The 19808-nt window shown below is 38.7% G+C and overlaps 1 protein-coding gene across 9 annotated transcripts in view; it reads left to right on the top strand.

Annotated features, from left to right (window-relative positions):
- Positions 1-19808, top strand: part of ATP13A4 (ATPase 13A4) — a 111600-nt gene that overhangs the window by 64685 nt on the left and 27107 nt on the right. For all 9 annotated transcript variants that reach the window (XR_012021960.1, XR_012021959.1, XR_012021958.1 and 6 more), the window contains 10 exons: positions 282-439; positions 1236-1424; positions 4085-4146; positions 6689-6839; positions 9216-9302; positions 9534-9687; positions 10924-11035; positions 15780-15904; positions 18616-18779; positions 19577-19699. Coding sequence is in view for 5 of the 9 variants with exons in the window: in XM_072807871.1 (XP_072663972.1) it covers positions 282-439; positions 1236-1424; positions 4085-4146; positions 6689-6839; positions 9216-9302; positions 9534-9687; positions 10924-11035; positions 15780-15904; positions 18616-18779; positions 19577-19699 (1325 nt within the window). In the remaining 4 variants the exon portion in view is untranslated. The remainder of the gene's footprint in view (positions 1-281; positions 440-1235; positions 1425-4084; positions 4147-6688; positions 6840-9215; positions 9303-9533; positions 9688-10923; positions 11036-15779; positions 15905-18615; positions 18780-19576; positions 19700-19808) is intronic.

Here is a 19808-nt window from a genome sequence, read left to right as displayed (position 1 = left end):
AGCTGTATTCTGACCCTACTGTGGTAGTTTCCTTGCTCTGAGATGCATTGAAATTGAAAGTAGAGAGAACAAAGATCAGAGGCAATAGGCTCTGAAATGGGTATGTTGAGATATTTCCGTTGCAGCGCTCAGGTATTTTTCCAATTATCCTTTAGTTGTCTTTGGCTTAAGCACTGTTTAAATCTCTCTAGAGAAAAACAAAGGCCATGTTGAGGCTTAGAAGAGCGCTAGCAGGAGGATGTGTCATCCTGAGAATGTGGACTGTGTGTTTGTTACTTTAGGATTCAACACTGCAAAAGGGGACCTCGTGAGATCCATTCTCTACCCAAAGCCAATGAATTTTAAGCTCTACAGGGATGCCATCAGGTTCCTCCTGTGCCTTGTGGGGACAGCAACCATTGGGATGATCTATACTTTGTGCGTCTATGTGCTCAGCGGGGTAAACTGTTTTTGTTCTTTTACTACATGTACACACACACTCATCTATGTATAATTTATATTCTGCATGTTAACCTTTATGTCAGGCATGGTTTACAATCTGGGAAACAAAGCCAAACACTGAAACCTGCACACATACTCAAAGTTCCCCAATATAAGTGATTGATTGCTAAGTAATATTCTAACAATCTGATCTAGAGAGACAAAACACTGTTCATTGAGCTATCAACATGCCTCTCGTCTTGAACACTCCCCCTTACAATAATTTTTCATTTAATCTGAGAATATCTTTCTTCCAATAATGTAGTGTTTTGTAGTTATTAAATAAGGAGTTTATTTTTTTTAATTTTTATTTATTTATGATAGTCACACAGAGAGAGAGAGAGAGAGAGGCAGAGACACAGGCAGGGGGAGAAGCAGGCTCCATGCACCGGGAGCCCGATGTGGGATTCGATCCCGGGTCTCCTCCAGGATCGCGCCCTGGGCCAAAGGCAGGCGCCAAACTGCTGCGCCACCCAGGGATCCCCTAAATAAGGAGTTTAAGATAAAACCCAGATACCCAGTGTTGGTGAGGTCATGGTTCCCTGGTGGTAGTAGTAGGAATCATTACAAACTTTCTCATTGCACTTTGGAAAATATATGAGAGCCGTACTCATACTTTTTGAACCACTTATATAATTTCTGGGAATTTGAACAAATAAGTAAAAAAAAAAAATGGAAAAAGGAAAAAGCCATGTGCACAATGGTGTTCAGGATTGATTTACCTGTAATAGCTGCAGAGTGACGTTGTGTTCCAGGAACCTCCCGAGGAGATAGTGAAGAAAGCCCTCGATGTCATCACAATTGCAGTTCCTCCTGCCCTGCCTGCTGCTCTGACTACGGGCATTATCTATGCCCAGAGGAGGCTGAAGAAGAGAGGCATCTTTTGCATCAGTCCCCAGAGGATCAATGTATGTGGACAGTTAAACCTTGTCTGCTTTGACAAGGTATGTGTGTTTCATCCTCCTTCTCATCGTCATTTTATCATCATTGTCATTGGGTGGAGGTGCTTCACACTCCCTTAGGGCAGGAAACAGGATGTGGCATCAGACTTCATTTTATCTCTGGTTAGGGTGTGTGATCTAGGAAAGGCATGTTTCTTGAGCTCTGAGATTCTGGAGTTTAGAGGAGGGAGAGTAGGTACTGAATAGGTGGAGATTTTATGATCTTTCCAGCTCCAATATTCTATCAAATACAACTAATTAAAATAGCACTCTGTCCCTCCCCAGTCAAAACTCCATACAAAGAACAAAACTTAACCCTTTACTATGGTCACTGCTGTATCCCTAATATTAAGAATATTGCCAGGTATATAATCAGTGCTCAATAAATATTGATTGAATTAATGAATGAATAAAAAAAAGAAAAATTTATTTAACTTGTGTTTTACTTAGGTAAAAGGACTTGGTTATAGGAAAGCCCCAGTCAAATCCTTACCATATTTTCCCATCTGTAGTATATTGCTTAAAGTTATCCTTGATTATATGCCAGTTATTCCAAACCAGCCTCTTATTCTACCTTCTCTGGAGTATATTCTTTCGACCTATGCCTCTACTGGGGGGAAGTATGGCAATGAGAAGGGAAGATGGAGAAGATGGGCTGCTTTGTGCCCAAGTCTTCATTTATAAATATGACTGATGACTACAGAGAGGTCAATGCCTTTGAAAGAAGTTTAACATTATTCACATTTCTGGTAAGGAGAGGCACTGCTCACCTTGTGGGGCCACAGGAGGAATGCCAGGCTTTGACGAGGAAACAAAGCAAGAGTGAGGGGAATGCTCAGGCGTGGTCTTTATTGGGGTCTCTCTAAGGAAGGCAAGTCAGACCATAGCTTATGATTGGCTTGTTTGAATGATGTGGGTGAGCTTGTGACTGTAGGATGGTCTCTGGCACTTGGCCCTGGGATGAGGAAGGTGAACTATTGCCTCCCGAAGAGAAGGGGTCCAGTAGAGGATTGGTTAGTTTGCATGTCAAAAGCATGCTGAGATCCTGGTTACCTGTGTAAGAACTGGCTAGCTCCAGAGATGCAGTCTTTCCTTAGAAAGTTTTTCTAAGCTGTCAAATCATCATAACATAAAGAAAATTAATTCAGTTCAAGGGTATTAGAGGCAGGTAAATATGGGTACACAAATGGATACAGGAAAGCAATAGAGTTTGTGGTTTTGACCAGAGTAAGACATTAGTAATAGGAGAAACCTTTAATGACTGCCTAAGAATTTTTTATGTACTCTTTAGGCAGTGGGGAGCCTTTGAGGTGTTTTTGCTTTCTAAATTGTTGTTCTCTTTTTTTCTTAATTTATTTTTTATTGTGGCAAAATATATATTAACCACTTTAACCATTTGTAAGCGGCTTTAAGTGCATTTGCATTGTTGTGCAATCATCACCACCATTCATCTTGAGAATTTTTCCATCTTCCCAACCTAAAACCTATGCCCATTGAATAGTACATTGAGGTTTTTGATGACAGAATGAAGGAGATCAGAGAAGTGTTATATAAGTACTTGGAGATCAGAGAGATCTACCAAAGTCAGAAGGTTAACATGGCTCTTGCCAGCAATTCCGTATTATTTTGTCAGCAAACCAGCATAACAAAGAAGGATGTTCTATTTGTGGGGTCATCTCTTCCTTGGGCCTGGCAAAAGAAGCAGGTGTGAGAAAGACAATTATAACATGAATTTGAATAAAATAAGTAATAAATAATTATGAGTAATTATCATTACAATTTAGTCATGCTCTATATGTCAGACATTAAGTTAAGCACTTTATTTGTATTACTTTATTTGATATTCACGACAACCTTATCTGATTATAAGCATGTTATAAGTAAGGGCTCTATGTTCAAAGGGATTAAATAATTTGCCCAGGTCATAGAGCTGGTGTTTTTGTTGTTGTTGTTGTTGTTGTTTTAAGATTTTATTTATTTATTTGACAGAGAGAGACAGTGTGAGCACAAGCAGGGGGAGTGACAGGAAGAAGGAGAGGGAGAAGCAGGCTCCCCGCTGAGCAGGGAACCAGGTGCAGGACTTGATCTCAGAACCCTGGGATCATGACCTGAGTCAAAGACAGACAACTGACTGAGCCACTGAAGTGCCCCAATATAGCTGATGTTTTAAATGAGTCCAAAAGCTCCAGGAAAACTTACTTCATTATCCTGCACTGAGAGAAATACCAACAAGCAACTTTTTTTAAGTGTCAAATAGCAAACCATCTGTTTAGAGCAGGGAAAAATTCACTCATTACTTAATTCTGATGACATGCTTTTATCTTCTGCATAAAAACTGGAGCTCACTCATTTTATAGCTCCTACAGATTTACTGAGGCTTTCCTGTCCATTCAGTCTACCATTAGATCCTTAAAACCAGGCTCTGGAGTATGTGAGGCAAATACTGTTTTTTTCTTTTTATTGCCAGCTTGGCCAGACAACTGGTATAAGCTCATCAGAGCTTCCATCCAGGACCCCAGATACCCACCTCATTGTGTTCTTCCTTGAAGTACTGATCTCAGTAACGTGTTCATGACATATTTCCCTGTTAAAACATACCCTATGGGCTGTCACCACGGGGCTGCCCAATCTTTGGAGTAAACCAAGTGCTTGTTTCTGTTTAGACAGGCACCTTAACAAGGGATGGTTTGGATCTCTGGGGAGTCCTGCCCTGCGATAGGAGCGGGTGAGTACCCTGAACTGAATGCTTTGGTGTTTCTCTTTTCCCAGAAACAATACTCCACATTTTCCTCTGTAAATTAATAATGAAGACATTTTGGCTTTGGCCTTGGAGCAGTGGTTAACACAGTATCTTTATGTAATGTCTTTTTTTGAACACTTCCTGGTCTTACTAAAACATGCATTATCTCCCTTCCCCCTAGCAAACTGCCATGTGCTACTTAGGAGATGGTTTCAAGTCCTTGCTAAAATGTAATTTGCAATAAATGAATGAATGAATGAATGAATGTAATTTTCTGTCAGCATATTAGTCAGGGGCTTGAAGTTGACCCAGTGTACCTAGTGTGGAGAATACTAGGACACTGTCCCTCTGGGAGGTCACATTGCTTGTACAAACAGAAGCGTTGCGGTGCGCCAGGAGGAAGCACTACACGGACTTGTGTACACTGAATTGCAGGAAGACAACACCTGTGGAACCGTAGCTAATGCACTTATTTTCTTTGGTATCCGAGTTCTGGAAACCCCACCTTTTGGTTGCCAGAAACTCTGTCTGGCCAGAAAAGATTCCTCTTTGGCAATTTTCAGCTCAGGGTGGTAGGATTTTTCAGGGCCCTCTTGTGGCCATGTCTGACTTTGCAGCCCTGTCTGCTTCTGACCACTGTCTCCACTTGTGATCAGAACAGAAACACTTGACATTTACATTTTGAGTTATTCAGTGAAAATGTTTCCCTCTCCCACTTACAGATTCCACCACAAAAACATCTAATACATTAAAAGCACATGGTGGTTCTTCTGCGTTATGCAGATGACAATAAATTATCCATAAAAGATTTGTAATTATAGGTGTTTAATACACTTTGATATTAAAATATGATTAATAAACAAAAGTCTATTTCCTGGGTTAAAAAATAAATCTTAGTGATTCTCGCCACTTTAGTCCACAGAAGAAACCTCTTATAACTATTAAACGTTCTAAAGTTTTCATTTTCTCTCAAAGATAGATTTAGATATATACCTGGTCTTCCTGTTCGCTAGTATGTTTCTGCTTCAGCTTCTACAAAAAAATGTATATATTTATTCAAATATGTGAGCATCCTGAGAGCAGTCTGTTTCTTACTTAAAATTGTGTTCCTAGTGTGGTAGCATTATACCAGGCACACATAGTACATGCACAGCAAATGTTTAATTAAAATGAACTTACTATGTTCCATCCTTTGAATGCTTTTCTACCTATTGAATTGCCATCATCTTGTTCACAAAACTTTCTAAGAGTAGTGTATCAAATTTAAATAAAAACAACCAATATAATGTTTAAGTTGTTGATTGATTAATTAGGACTGCCACTTTTTCTTCCTCCTTTCCTTTCTTCCCTCAGAAAGGTCAAAGTTGGCTTTAAATGACTAAAAAGGAAGTTTAAAAATTGAAAAAAGATTGATAAATTTAATTAATAACACCAGACAAAACCTACTCAATACTAGATAAGAAGTAAGCATCTGACCTATTCACTATAAGTATCTTCTTGTAAAAGATAAGCTTATCTTTAATAATTCTTACCTTTTCCAAAAAGGCCAATGTGCCAGATACTTCAAGAACCATCAGAGGCTCTCTAGACTATTGAAGGGGATGAACCAAAAACATTCAAATGAAAATATAAGGACAAAGATGAAAGCAACAGTTTTATTTATTTGTTGTGCAAGCCAGAGGTTGGTCCAATCCTCAGGAACTCAAGAATTACATAGTGATGGGAGTGTGTGTGCCACCTTAAAAATAAAATTTGTCCTCCTTGATCTGTGTTTACTTTTTAGTGTGAGCTCAAGCTTCTGTGTTAATCACTCTGCTGGTGATTGCTTAATGTTTACTGAAATATTAGGGGGTATGTTGAAAACCACTAAGACAACTTGAACTTTTGATATATAAAAATAGACACGATCAACAGGATCAGTAATCAGCCAAGAGGTTTTTGAACTTCTAGGGAAGCTTGAATGAGGAAGCCAGGAAGAAATATGGCTGCATTATGAATTCACACTGTGATGTGGATGCTTTCAAGAATAAAAGGCTAGAGGACATATTTAAAGAATCGAAATGTCCATATCATGAGAAATAATCATCTGATCCCAGACACCGCATATGAAGACAAACTATGACAAAAACTTTTCCAAAAAAGAGTTATTAGGATGGTGAGAAGTCTGGAAACTGCACGTTGTCAGCACAGCTAGCGGTTCCTGTGTAATCCCAGAGGAAGAAAAGATAATGGGGATGTGCTTCAAACTAAGGGTGATACTTCTAGTTTTTCCCACGCCTTTGGAATTAAATCAGTTCCAGAAAGAGAGTAAGGAAGAGAGAGAGTTTGTAAGAACTTCAAAGACCTTTCTCATACTTGCTAAACTTCTAGAAGGATGATAGCTAAATGAAGCAATTTGGGAAGATTAGAGATTGGGTACTAACGTAACAAACCATGCTAAATTAATTTTTAAATAGATATTTACTTCCAGAAGCTCCATCTTGGCATGGAGGAAGAGCACTGAAGCCTCTTTTCTTTTCTCCTTTAGCTTTCAGGAAGTCCACAGCTTTGCCTCAGGGACGTCTTTGCCGTGGGGCCCTCTGTGTGCGGCCATGGCCAGCTGCCACTCTCTGATCCTTCTTGATGGGACCATCCAGGGAGATCCTCTGGATCTCAAGATGTTTGAAGCCACCACCTGGGTAATACCATGCTCTTCAAAGAACCTAAGGAGCTTCTCCAATGCCAGAACAACCCAGATTTCATAGTTATTCAATGCTTACAAACGTGAGGTTTACAATATAGAGTTACATGTAGTAGAGACAGGGAAACTAATCTAAGTCTGTTTCCTCATCTGTATGATGCAATTGGTAATAGTATCTCCACTGTAGGATTATTGTAAGCTTTAAATGGAATGATGCATTTAAAAAATCCCTGGTAATGTGCCTGGCATATTACAGGTTAGTAGCATTAATATAATTATGATTATTATATATTTTCCATCTCTTGAGACAATATAATTATTGCATAATTATTTTCCAACTCTTGAGCAATGTCTGGTTTTAAAGTTTTCTAGAACATGGGGATTTGGAAACAGCACTGGCTCCCATGTTTAGGATAACTCATTGTTACCAAAAGTTTTATTCCTATTCATTGAATATTGATTTTGTTTCTAAGGCTAGAAACAATAGAAAGGGAAACCACGAAAGAACTTTTGTTGAGACTTTGCAGTAGGCTTAAGAACAAATGGTATATGTCGTTTCTAATGGCTGAGTAATATTCCATTGTATACATAGACCACATCTTCTTTATCCATTCATCTTTCGATATTAGTCAGCCATTAGAAACGACAAATACCCACCATTTGCTTCGACGTGGATGGAACTGGAGGATATTATGCTGAGTGAAATAAGTCAATCAGAGAAGGACAAACATTATATGGTCTCATTCATTTGAGGAATATAAAAAATAGTGAAAGGGAATAAAGAGGAAAGGAGAAAAAATGAGTGGGAAATATCAGAAAGGGAGACAGAACATGAGAGACTCCTAACTCTGGGAAACGAACTAGGGGTGGTAGAAAGGGAGGTGGGTGGGGCTTGGGGGTGACTGGGTGACGGGCACTGAGGGGAGCACTTGATGGGATGAGCACTGGGTGTTATTCTATATGTTGGCAAATTGAACACCAATAAATAAATAAATATATATATATATATATATATAAAGAGGGAGAGAGAGAGAGAGAGAGAGAGAACAAATGGTATAGTTCAGGACCAGCAGGCTGGCTTCCTGGTTCTAGTTTTGGCTCTATTTTGACTGCTTGACCCTGTGAAGTCATCCCTCTTGTTGGGCCTTTGGCTTTTGTGACCTTAAAATGACAGGACTGAATTATATCAGTCAGCAGTGTTCTTATAAAACAAACAAAACAAAACAAAGTAACCAAACTGGAATCTTATCTTAAAAGCAAAACTTATTCAGAAGCATTCTATAAAAAAACTGGGATCCCTGGGTGGCGCAGCGGTTTGGCGCCTGCCTTTGGCCCAGGGCGCGATCCTGGAGACCCGGGATCGAATCCCACGTCGGGCTCCCGGTGCATGGAGCCTGCTTCTCCCTCTGCCTGTGTCTCTGCCTCTCTCTCTCTCTCTGTGAGACTATCATAAATAAATAAAAATTTTAAAAAATGTTTAAAAAAAAAACAACAGGTGGAGTTGCTGTTGCTGAGATAGAAGATGGGGAGCATCACATGAGGTGCAGGGAAGCACCCTCCACATACTTAGCCACAAGCCCGCCTCCACCCCCTGCATCCTGGCACAGCTCTAGGCCCCTGTGATACATGTGTTCTCCCCACTGAAGGACACAATCTCTGGAGTCCCTTCCAGCTCTAGTAGGGGGTGCTTCTGTAACTATCTGATATAACTTTGCTGGTTCCCCATTCTTTCTGGGTTACTGTTTCTGTATCTTTAAGTAGGAATGACAATTTCCTTTCTGAGATTTTTGTCAACTGTTGGATGATATGATTACAAAGCATTTTGACATCTTCGGGTAAAAGGTTCCTTTGACTATGATTTAGGGTTATTATTTCAGCAATTACTGAGTGTTTACTTAACACTAGCCATGCACATCACAGTCCCTGCCCTGCCTGGCCCTGAGGACTATGGATTCAAATTAGACAGAAAGGGCAGGGCAGGGCAGGGCAGGAGCAGCATCAGACTCCAGGAAAACAAAGACAGTATGGTGCTTGCCTCACACACAAGTCTGGCTCTTCATGCTCACTATTTTCAAGTTAAGCTCTTCAGAAGTGGAGGATGAACCTTTATGCAGCACATTCCAACGGAGAAAGCAGGATAAATTGCATGAATAATTCAGAAGTATCTGCCCTTCAAGTTCTGCTGCATTTCCAATGCACTTTTTTTCCCCCTGTGGTGAATTAACTCTGGTTCACCTCCATCTAGCTGAGGGAGGAGACACCAAGCATACATTGAAGTGGTCTGAGGATTTTCTCAAGTAGTGAGTTTGAACCTAGTATTAGCGGATGAACAAGAAATAAATCTCTACAATGAAATATCCCATTTGTGAAATAGGAGATGGCTATTTCTGAGGACGGTTTCCACATCAAGGGAGTGCCAGCACATGCCATGGTAGTTAAGCCCTGCGAAACAGCCAGCCAGGTAAGCCTTGCCTGCTATCTGTCCCACAATGCCCAAACTCAAAGGGAAAATCTCATCAGGCCTAGAATTTTGAAAGAACACAGATGTGTCTTCTTTGAAATCTATATGTGAAAATTGCTAAGAGCTTGCTTCCTGTGTTTGTGAAAATAAGGATTGAAGGATGACTAGTTAATTCCTAATAGCTAGGAGCTATGTGGGTATGTCCTTCTCCATTCCTCATCCCTCAACCAGGTCCCGGTGGAAGGAATTGCAATCCTGCATCAGTTCCCATTCTCATCAGCACTGCAGAGGATGACAGTCATTGCCCAAGAGATAGGGGGTGACCGGCTGGCATTCATGAAAGGTGCACCAGAAAGGGTGGCCAGCTTTTGCCAACCTGAGACAGGTAAGTGAATAGACTTATAGTACAACTGACAAATCTGTATTTCCAGCCCGAATATGTCCTGTCAGCACTAGATCTATGAATCTAATTGCACTGATCATTGCTAATGTGGTGACTCAACTGGCATCCCAAACTCAATACTTCTCTTTCTAACTTTCTGTATCTTCCATTTTGGAGAACAGTACTTACTACCAAGTTACACTACTACCCCCAATTTAGGATTTGTCCCCTGATTCCTCCCTCTCTTTCAGAGCCTTTGTTTTATCAATTGCTAACCCATGGCTCTGTCACTCCATCAACTCAGGCCCTATCATCCCTCCACCAGATCACTTTAATATTTGACAAACCAGCCCCCTGTCCCCAATGTCCTTATTCTGATTCACCCTTCATATTGTGACCAGATTGGTTTTTCCACCACATAGTATAACCATATTGTCACTTTCTTGCTTTTATTTGTTCAGTTGCTTCCCACAGGTTTCAGGATAGTCTCAAACTCCTTTAGGATTATATATAGGTCCTTCATGATCTGACTCCTGTCACACTTTCCAGATATACCTTACCACTCCTATCATCACTTGTGCTTCCCCTGAGCTGAACTCACTACTGAAGTCTTCCTTGTCTCGTGTCTTTATGTCTGAGATATGATGCTCCCTTGGCCGAAATGCCTTTCCCCTTCCTTCATCTACCCACTTTCTACCAAAGGGCTTGGTATAAGCTCTTTGAAGTGTTTCCATAGCACATTGCAATTGTTTGGATCTCATTGCAATGGCAATCATCTCATTCTCCTGGCTGTTGCCCTACTAGACAGAGATTTCTAGATCAGGGCCTGCGGCTTAGTCTCTGCAGATACAACATCTGACACATACATGGTAAGTAGACTCTCAATAAATGTTTGTAGGTTAAGCTAGAGAAAAAAAGAATTCATGCTTTCCCTCTTTCTTTCTTTTCTTTCTTTCTTTCTTTCTTTCTTTCTTTCTTTCTTTCTTTCTTTCTTTCCTTTATTCTCATTTCAACTTCATTGGATCCCAAGAGATCAACCCTGATGATATAATTATGTTTAGGGTTCCCACTGATTTATTCATGTATCTTTTTAGAAGTATGTTTTCTTGGAAAAAAAGTTGGATCTATTTGGGTTTGTTTGTTTATTTGTTTGTTTAGTTGGATCTATTTGTAAAGAATTTCTCCACAGTACTGGCTGAGTAAATGTTGCATACTAATCTTGCATTATTTTCTGAACAGTACCAACTAGTTTTGCTAGCGAACTTCAGATTTACACAACACAGGGCTTCCGAGTCATAGCACTGGCATATAAGAAGCTGGAAATGGATCATCACACCACCTCCTTGACAAGGTAAGTGGGTAGAATTTGATAAGGCAAATTGGTTTGCTGGACAGTGGACTGGGCAGTGGACTGGGCAGTGGACTGAGCAACATAGCTTGCTGGAACTGTGTGCATAAAGTGTTTCTGAACTTGATAAAGAAGGATATGGTCATCCCTGTCCTGCCTCAATCACAAAGCTGATGTGAACACTGAGAGAATTTATGAGAAATAGCTGTATAAACTATAAAGTGCAATGTAATTATACAGCTTTGTGAAAATAGATATATGAATATAACCCATGTTTCAGAGAATTTGAAATTGTGAGTTATGCCCCTAGCTTGAACCAAATATAAGTAGCTAATTTTTTATTAGAGTTAGCAAACTGGTTAAGAGTTAGAAAACAACATTTATCTGAAATAAGTTTTTAATAAGTACTCAATGAAACAAATAGAGCTTAGATTTAACACATAATCCAGACAATGCTTGTAAGAAAACAAGAAAAGCTTCAGAGGATCCATTCTAGAGAAAGTTTTTATATGTAAAAGGGGTGTTTGAAAGCTAAAATGGACTAGAGTATTTATTAGTTCAAATTTGTTGTTTTATTTTCCACAGTTTAGAGATTACTGTGTTTATTTCGCCTTCACTGCCATGTCCAATACTCTGTGTCAGCTTCTATGGGTAACACTGCTGTGGAGATAATCAAGCCTTATTTTGTTATTTTGGATTTTAAATTTGATATAAATTTAGGTTTAATATAGTTGTGTTCAACCTTGTCAGATTCAACGTTCTCTTACTATAATTACATTTTGTACTGCTTCCTTTAAGATAAAACTCATGGGTCATATGATCTGCATATATTCTACATAAAAAATAAATATAATGCCCTCTAATATAGTAAAAATAGAAACAAACATACAATTCACGTCAAAAAGTAATAATTCAGTGTTTACTTAGCTGATTCCACTAAATCAAACTGAAGCAATATGTTGCTTGCACCTGTGTGTAGAATCACAGAGGGGTGGGGGGTAGGCTGGAACAGCTAGGAATGTAGACTGATACAGGTGTGTTTACATATTGAAGTCTCAAGTACCACCAGCAGTCATGCTGTCAGTGAGATGACTCTGAAATGGTTATAAACTCTTGGTAAAACTGAATAAAACAGCACAATCTCTTTTGAATTTACATGGTAGTTAAGTTCCTGAAAAATTCAACAGAATACCAAGGACATGCAAAAATACTTTGTGTTTGTATGTTTGTATATAAAACACAGCAGAGGGAAATATAAAAGTTTATATTTGCTTAACATAGTATTAGATATATTATAGTACAGTATCCTATACAGTATATAATAGTACAGTATGAACAGTATAAGCCTATACTGGCTTAGGAAAGTACAAATGATTTTTTTAATGTCCATGAATAATCTGTAAATATTCAAAAGGCATGTAGGGTGCAGGGGAATTCTTCATTGTGCATTGGTTCATTGCAGAAAACCTCACATAGATCCCTAGAAAGTTTCCAAATATCCTAGAGGCGGTACCATTCCTGCTGGGTGAGAACCACCAATATGCCCTAACTCTGTCACTTTGTGAAGGGCCAGTGGGGCCCAAAGAGGGAAGTGGCTCATCAAAAATCACTGAGTATTGGATTCCTGTGGCTAGCTTAGACTGACCCTCAAATCTTTGGCTATTACAACTCTGGGTATTTGTTGTAATTTAATCGGTGCAGGCCATTCAAGCTGCTCAAGTCAGAAGGCTAAAAGTGAACTTTGAGATTGGATATTATATTTTCAAGAAAAAAAAAATACTTGAGTCTAGGATATGGCCGAACTGGGAATGGAATTTTATTTCCTGAGAACTCATTGACAGATATATATCTAGACTCTGGCTACTGTGCTGCTGCTTCTGATTATTATAATAATATATTTGCCTATCTACAAGTCTCAAAATCATGGCTTTGGCGCTGGTGCAGATAACAAAGCACTAATGGAGAAGGCACGTAAGGAATGGCACAATAGGGGATGGCAAGGGCTGTGGCATGTAGGAGGGTACATGCCCTGGGTAACAGCATTGAAATTCCAACTTCTCAAAGTCTGGTAAGATCTAAACACTTGTAGAATCTAATAGGATCTAATCTTAGGTTGTCAGTTTGTGCTAAAGCCACATCACCACTACATCTACTCCTAACTAAGCTAATTTACCTCAACTTTGCTAATCTCTAATCAGAGCAGAACATTCTTTCTTTCTAGGGGGTATGTGTGTGCATGCTTGTGCATATGTGTGTGTTTACTCAGAGTGCTTCCAACACTGATATCATTTCTCTGAGTGTTTTTGGCCCACCTTTTGCATATTTCATCCTTTAAAGATTACATGGATTTTAGGAACATGAGAGGTTATCTTGTGGTTGACAATGCTCCCTTTGTATTACATTCCCCATTCTTTATTATTTTTGGATGTTTCAGAAGCAGGTATAATGTTTGTGTTAGATGCAGGAAAAGATAGCTCACTATTCCAAGTTGCAGAGCTTGAGATCCCTCAAGAGACCACTTCTCTTTACTTCTTGGTTCCCATTGAAACTCATGAAAAGAAGAATCATGTAGTGCTAGAGCTAGACGAGATCACAGAGATCCATTAGTTTTACCACCTTCTTTTACAAAAGAAGAAATAGATTACCAGACAGAGAAAGTGATTTGCCCATGGTCACAAAGCAAGGTAGTGGAAGGTCTCGGATTAGAAGTATAGTCTCGGATTATTGTGTATTGAACCCTATGAACACCATGTGCCAGAGGAACCAGAAATATGAATGCCAAGGTAGATTGAGGACTATGTCAGATGGTAGACCATGTGGCCATTTTCTTGACCCAGTCTGGTAGCCTTATGATTGGCTTATGTCATATCATCTCTGAAAATATCTAAAGCCTCAATCAGGAATCACCTAAATTATCCTTCAAAGAATAGCTCAAATATCCCCCGTTCCAGGAAAGTTTCTCCAATCAGTCCACGAAAAAAAGATTACATCTTCCTCTCTGATTCTCAGGGCTCTAATTCCATAGGACCATTATTTGGGCATGATGATGCTTTTCCCAGCCTTCTTTACTAAGGTGGTCAAGTCCAATGTCTTCCTGGTTAAACATGAAATCTCTAGAGTTAGGGGCCACTGTCGTTTCTGCATATTCTCTCCCCTTAGTCTTATTCCTTGCCCTTATTTAGGTATTTGTAATGGCTTTGCTTTCCATGAGAACCCTCTGGCAGTAGAATTTCGGAGAGAAGAAATAAATTTTCCTAGGCTGCTTGTTAAAAAAAATGATCACACCAGACACCAGAGCATTTCAACTAAGGGTACCCTAGCCAAGTACTTCCTCTGTGTTGGGCACCACATGCATGTTGAGACTGTTGCTGACCCATGTAGGCTTGCCCTCAAGTTGTTGAGAGTGATCAGATATCAAAGAATGGTGAGTGATAAAGGAACAAATAAAATGCATGCTGCATTAAGGTACAGGTAAGATGCTAAGGGAGCAATTATTTCTACCTGGGGAGGTTTTGATGGGGAGGTGCATGTGAACTGGCCCTCAAAATATAAATGGGAAAGGTTTCAATGGCAGATCATGGGGAACTTACAACATTTTCCATGACATAAGAAAGAATGTCTTATGGCAATCCAGAGCAAATGTTTCGTGATGGTTGAATAGAGAGCATAGCTATGGTGTCTGGTTCACCTTGTCTGGAGGTTAGTGTGGGTGAAGAATTTAGTGATAGGGAAAGCCTGGAAGATATTCTGGAACCAGATTATGCAGAGACTTACTGCCAATTTCAAAATAATGGGAAATGTCTGGGGTGAGTAGTGCAAACTATGCCCACTTCCTTCTGGCCACTCTGGTGGAGGTGTTAGCAGTGTCCTAGCAGCATGACTAACTGTAGTCCATGCCCCTGGTTAACATGAGGCTCAGCATTGAGATGTCCATGACAAGCAAGGCAAGGTCTTTTTCTACGTGTTGCTTTCATCCATATTTCACTCAGAATTAGGCAATGCTGATGTTTAGCTCTTGTGTCTGCTAGAGGAGTCTGGGTCTCAGATAAATGAATCATGGAAGAATTTTTGCCCCAGCCCCACCCCAAATATACTTCCCTGCACTTAGTTCTGTGGAATGTCTTGGAAATGTTTTTGTAGTGGATGGAAACCTCAGAGGCTCCACTTCCTTGCAGAAATATTCACACTTTATGCAGAAGAACAATGCTGCCTGTAGAGGGAGGAAGTGAAAGGAAGAGCTTGGCTTTAAAAGAGGGGCTGTTTTTTGAGCAGCATATCTCTTAGGGCTAAAATAGTATTGCTGATAGGCTTGGACTATGGAGAAACTGACATTTTGTTTTATTGTTCTTGAGCCTCACTTACTTTTCATGATGTTTTGTACCAGAGCTAGAACTCCTCTCTGGTAGTTGCTAACAGGTGAAGAGCTAGAAATCAGACTAACTACAGTAGAAAAACTTTGGGTCATTTAACTCATTCTCCATGGAAATTAAGGCAAATCTTTTGCTTAATAAATACTGTCTCTCTCAATTGATTCAGTCAGGGTAAATGTCTCAGTATCCTTCATGTCCACTCCTGTTTTCTTTCTGGATATTTCCCAGCATGTATTCAATGGTTAAGGAATGATACTTAAGTGGATGGGTGAGAACCACTTTGATAGGAAAATATTTGCCTTTGTTTTTGTTTTGCTTTCCCTAAGAAAGGCCATAATGTGCTATTTATGTTCAATTATATACCTATACATTTCCAGGGACAAAGTAGAATCAGATCTGATATTTCTGGGATTGCTAATCTTGGAGAATCGGTTGAAGGACGAGACAAAACCTGTTCTGGAAGAGCTCATCTCAGCCCGGATAAGGACTGTAATGGTCACAGGTATAGAACAAAGTGTACGTGAAAACAAAGAATTTGATGTAGGAATAATCAAGATTCACTCATTTCCCAAAGATTGTTGACTACCTACTGTGGGTTGGACGCCATTGGAGATTGGTAACAGAAAAAGCAAAGTTACTGCTCTTGGCCAAGTTTCTATTCAGGTGGGATGAGATAGAAAATCAATCAATCAACCAACCAATCAATCAATCAATCAAATAACAGCTAGTAACAAGAATTATGAGGTACATGAAACAAAACAGGATAATGTGGTTAAAGCATGTCTGGCTGGCTAATTTATATGTGGTGTCCTCTCTCAGAGGGGCCATTTGGGATAAAATCTACATTATAAGAAGATATGAGCCACCCAGAGATGATGATTTTTGCTGTTGAATGTTAGAGGAAGAGAAATGTTTAGCAGGTGTGGTCTGCGAACTACACTAAAGGCCCATCAATAATGTGACCTATTAGTTCTCAGGGCTCTAACCTCAGGGTAGGGAAGCCCCTGCCCACCAGTTAGTTCTGGGGAGTCTCATAAATACTTTGGTAGAAACCTGAAGAAAGCCATGTTAGGGATAGTAAGCTGGTGTTATTTATTGTTTAGTGGTGGCTCTAGGAATCACAACATCTGTACATATCATTTCAAGAAGCCTTATGACCATAAACATCCTCTGCATTTTCTCCTTTATATTATAGTTGTCACAAACATGACAAGAAAAACCCCACAAGACCATGTTAAAGTTTTTACTTTCAATAAGCAAGAGTTACACACAAGTGAAGAAAAATAGACTTTTATATTTACCTAGATCTTTATTATTTGTGTTGCTATGTTTTTATTTCTCATGTTACAAGTTTCCCTCTGGTGTCATTTCCTTCCAGCCTAAAAAACCTGTAGGATTTCTTTTTGAGTATATCTGCTAGCAACAATTTATCTTAGTTTCTCTTCCTCTAAGAATGTATTTATTTCTCCTTCATTTCTGAAAGATACTTTCACTAGCTATAGGACTGTGAATTGATAGTTCTTTCTTCAGCACTTCAAGGATATTCCACTGTCATCTTGCCTGCACAGTTTTTGATGAGAAATCTGTGATAATGTGAATAATCATTCCTTAATATATAATGTATTTTTTCTCTAGCTGCTTTTAAGATATTTTCTTTATCTTTGTTCTTAGAAATTTGATTATAATAGTTCTCAGTATGGTCTCACTGAGTTTATCTTGTCTGGGATTCACTGAACTTCTTAAATCTATAAATTTAAATCTTTTACCATATTTGGAGACTTTTCTTGTTTCTTCAAAATATTTTTTCCTGTTCTTATTCCTGTCTCCTCTCCTTCCTGGATTCTAATAACATGAATGTTGTTATTCTTTCATCTCTGTTCTTTTGTTTTTAAATTATTCTCTCTATTGTTCAGATTGTATAAATTCTATTGATCTATTTTCAAATTCACTGACTTTTTCTCCTGTCATCTCCATTCTGCTTTTTGAGAGCATCCAGTGAATTTTTTATTTCAGTTATGTTATACTGTTCAATTCTGAAGTAGTAGTTTTGTTCTTATTTATAAAGTATATTTTTTTCTCTTGAGAACTTCTATCTTGTCATTTATTTTAAGAGTATTAACCTTCATCTCATGGAGAAGGCTTATAAGAATTGCTTTAAAAACATTGTCTGGTAAGTCCAATATCTGAATCATACTTGGACAAGCAATTGTTGATTGTTGCTGTTGTTGTTGTTGTTTTCTTTGAGAATTGACCACATTTTCCAGGGGTTTTTTTTTTGTATGTTTAATAGCCTGAACATTTAAAATATTATATTGCAAGACTTTGAATCCTGTTACAATCATGTGGAGAATGTTGAGGTTTTATTATTTTAATAAGCAAAACACTAAGACATGAGAGGCAATTAATATTATAGCTCAGTTCTTGAGGTTTCTACTCTTCTTCTCTGGGTTTATTCTGCATATATACAACTCTAAGTTGAGTTCATATACTATTAGTTTTGTTGTATTGTTCTCTCCTTTCCAGGGTCTGTCCCATAATTCTTCAGGCCTTTTTTTTTTTTGTTCTGGTTTCTCTGGCCAGAAAGACTAATTTTCTCTTGGAGTTTTTGCTTCCTTCACATCTCTGGGACTGGGGTTCACACTCGGGTCAAACATGTGAGAGGAAAGAGGAAAAAAAAGCCAAGAATATCATCATATTATAGATTGTTTCTCCAGATTTGACTCCCTTCCACATTCTGCCTGCTTCTGTTTACTTTTCAAAATCCTTGGAGAGTTGCTTTTTTATTTTTCCCATAGTTTTACATTGTAATCAGTGGGAGATAGATTTTAGTGGTCTTATTCCAGTTTGGCTGAAAGAGGAACCACCTGATACTATATTAAATCAGTGGGGTTTTGCTAAATGTTTACCAAGCTAACAAATGGTGAAAATAGATTTGAATTTTGCCTTTTTATTTTTTCCTCTCATTCTCTGGAAAAAAAAAAAAATATATATATATATATATATACTGGTAGGTTTTGAAGTAACCAGATGAAGAACAACAAGAATCACAAAAGGGATCGTGAATCCATGGAGAATCAGAGTGAGAGAGACTTAGAAATTATTTCATTTCACACCTAAAATTAGTTCTGAACTCCTTAACCTAGTGTTCTAGGCCCTACATGAATTGGTTCTATTTCTTCAACCTCATCTTGCTATCTTCCTCCTTTCTTATAGGTGACAATCTTCAAACTGCAATAACAGTGGCTAGAAAGTCTGGAATGGTTTCTGAAAGCCAAAAAGTCATTCTCATTGAAGCGAATGAAACCACTGGATCCTCATCAGCATCTATATCTTGGAAATTAGTAGAAAATAAGAAACACATTTCATACAGCAATCAGGTATACCTAACAATAGATGTTCTGCCGTAGTATCTTACTCGCAGTGTTGGCTACTCAGTATTGGCTACTGAGCAGCTTTGATTGGCTGAGATGTGCAAGTGACTTAAGATCAACATATTTCTCACACATATGCAGTTTGAAGAACTCCTATAAGTTTCTCATACTGTTCCTATCAAGCTTTAATGTATAGTGCTTTCCTGGGTGCCAAGAAGAATTCATTCTTTTAAGTGTAATAAAGTTGTTGGCTCTATATGAGGACTGTGAATCTAATTTCTCATCTTCCTCTTGCTTGCTAGCCATTCCATTGGATCCAAAGGAGATTTAGTCCCTGGGAGAGAAACTGCTCTGTGCATTGGAAAATTAGACTATGTTTTCAGGGTGGGAAAAAGTTTTATTCATTTAATCTTGTCAGTATCTTATCTCTATTGTGTCCTTGTGGAACAATATTAATTCTATAAGAAAAAAAAACTGTAGGTTCTCACTTTAGGAAGAGATTTGTTAAGCTGCACTGCTTTGTATTTTACACTTGAAATGTGTGAAATGTGCTCTTCTCTGGGATTCACCAAGATCGAATCAGGATGAGAACAGGACATGAGTAAGTGTTATTCTCCTATTCACTAGAGGCTGTGATGTGCAAAGATTGATCGAGCAAAGAGAAAGTGTTTCTTTGAGGAATCAGGGGTGGAATGTGACTCTTAAAGAGAGACCCCAGACTCTCATCATGCCTTCTCTCTGATATATTTGTGCCCCCTTACCACTATATCAACTGTCTAAAGTAACTGGGTCTTGCTTTGCAGGATAATTACATTAATATCAGGGAAGAAGTCTCTGATAATGGCAAAGAAGGAAGTTACCACTTTGCCTTAAGTGGAAAATCCTTTCAGGTTATAAGTCAACATTTCAGCAGCCTACTGCCAAAGGTAAGTTCTAAGAGGGTATCAATCCCCCAGTAAAGATGCTGATGATGTCACTTACAGAGCATGTTCTTAAGTAATTTCAAGATATATCTATTGAATATATCATAAAAGA

The sequence above is a fragment of the Canis lupus genome, chromosome 31 (assembly GCF_048164855.1).
Source record: "Canis lupus baileyi chromosome 31, mCanLup2.hap1, whole genome shotgun sequence".
Classification (NCBI taxonomy): Eukaryota; Metazoa; Chordata; class Mammalia; order Carnivora; family Canidae; genus Canis; species Canis lupus.
This window is presented reverse-complemented; position numbering and strand designations above follow the sequence as displayed.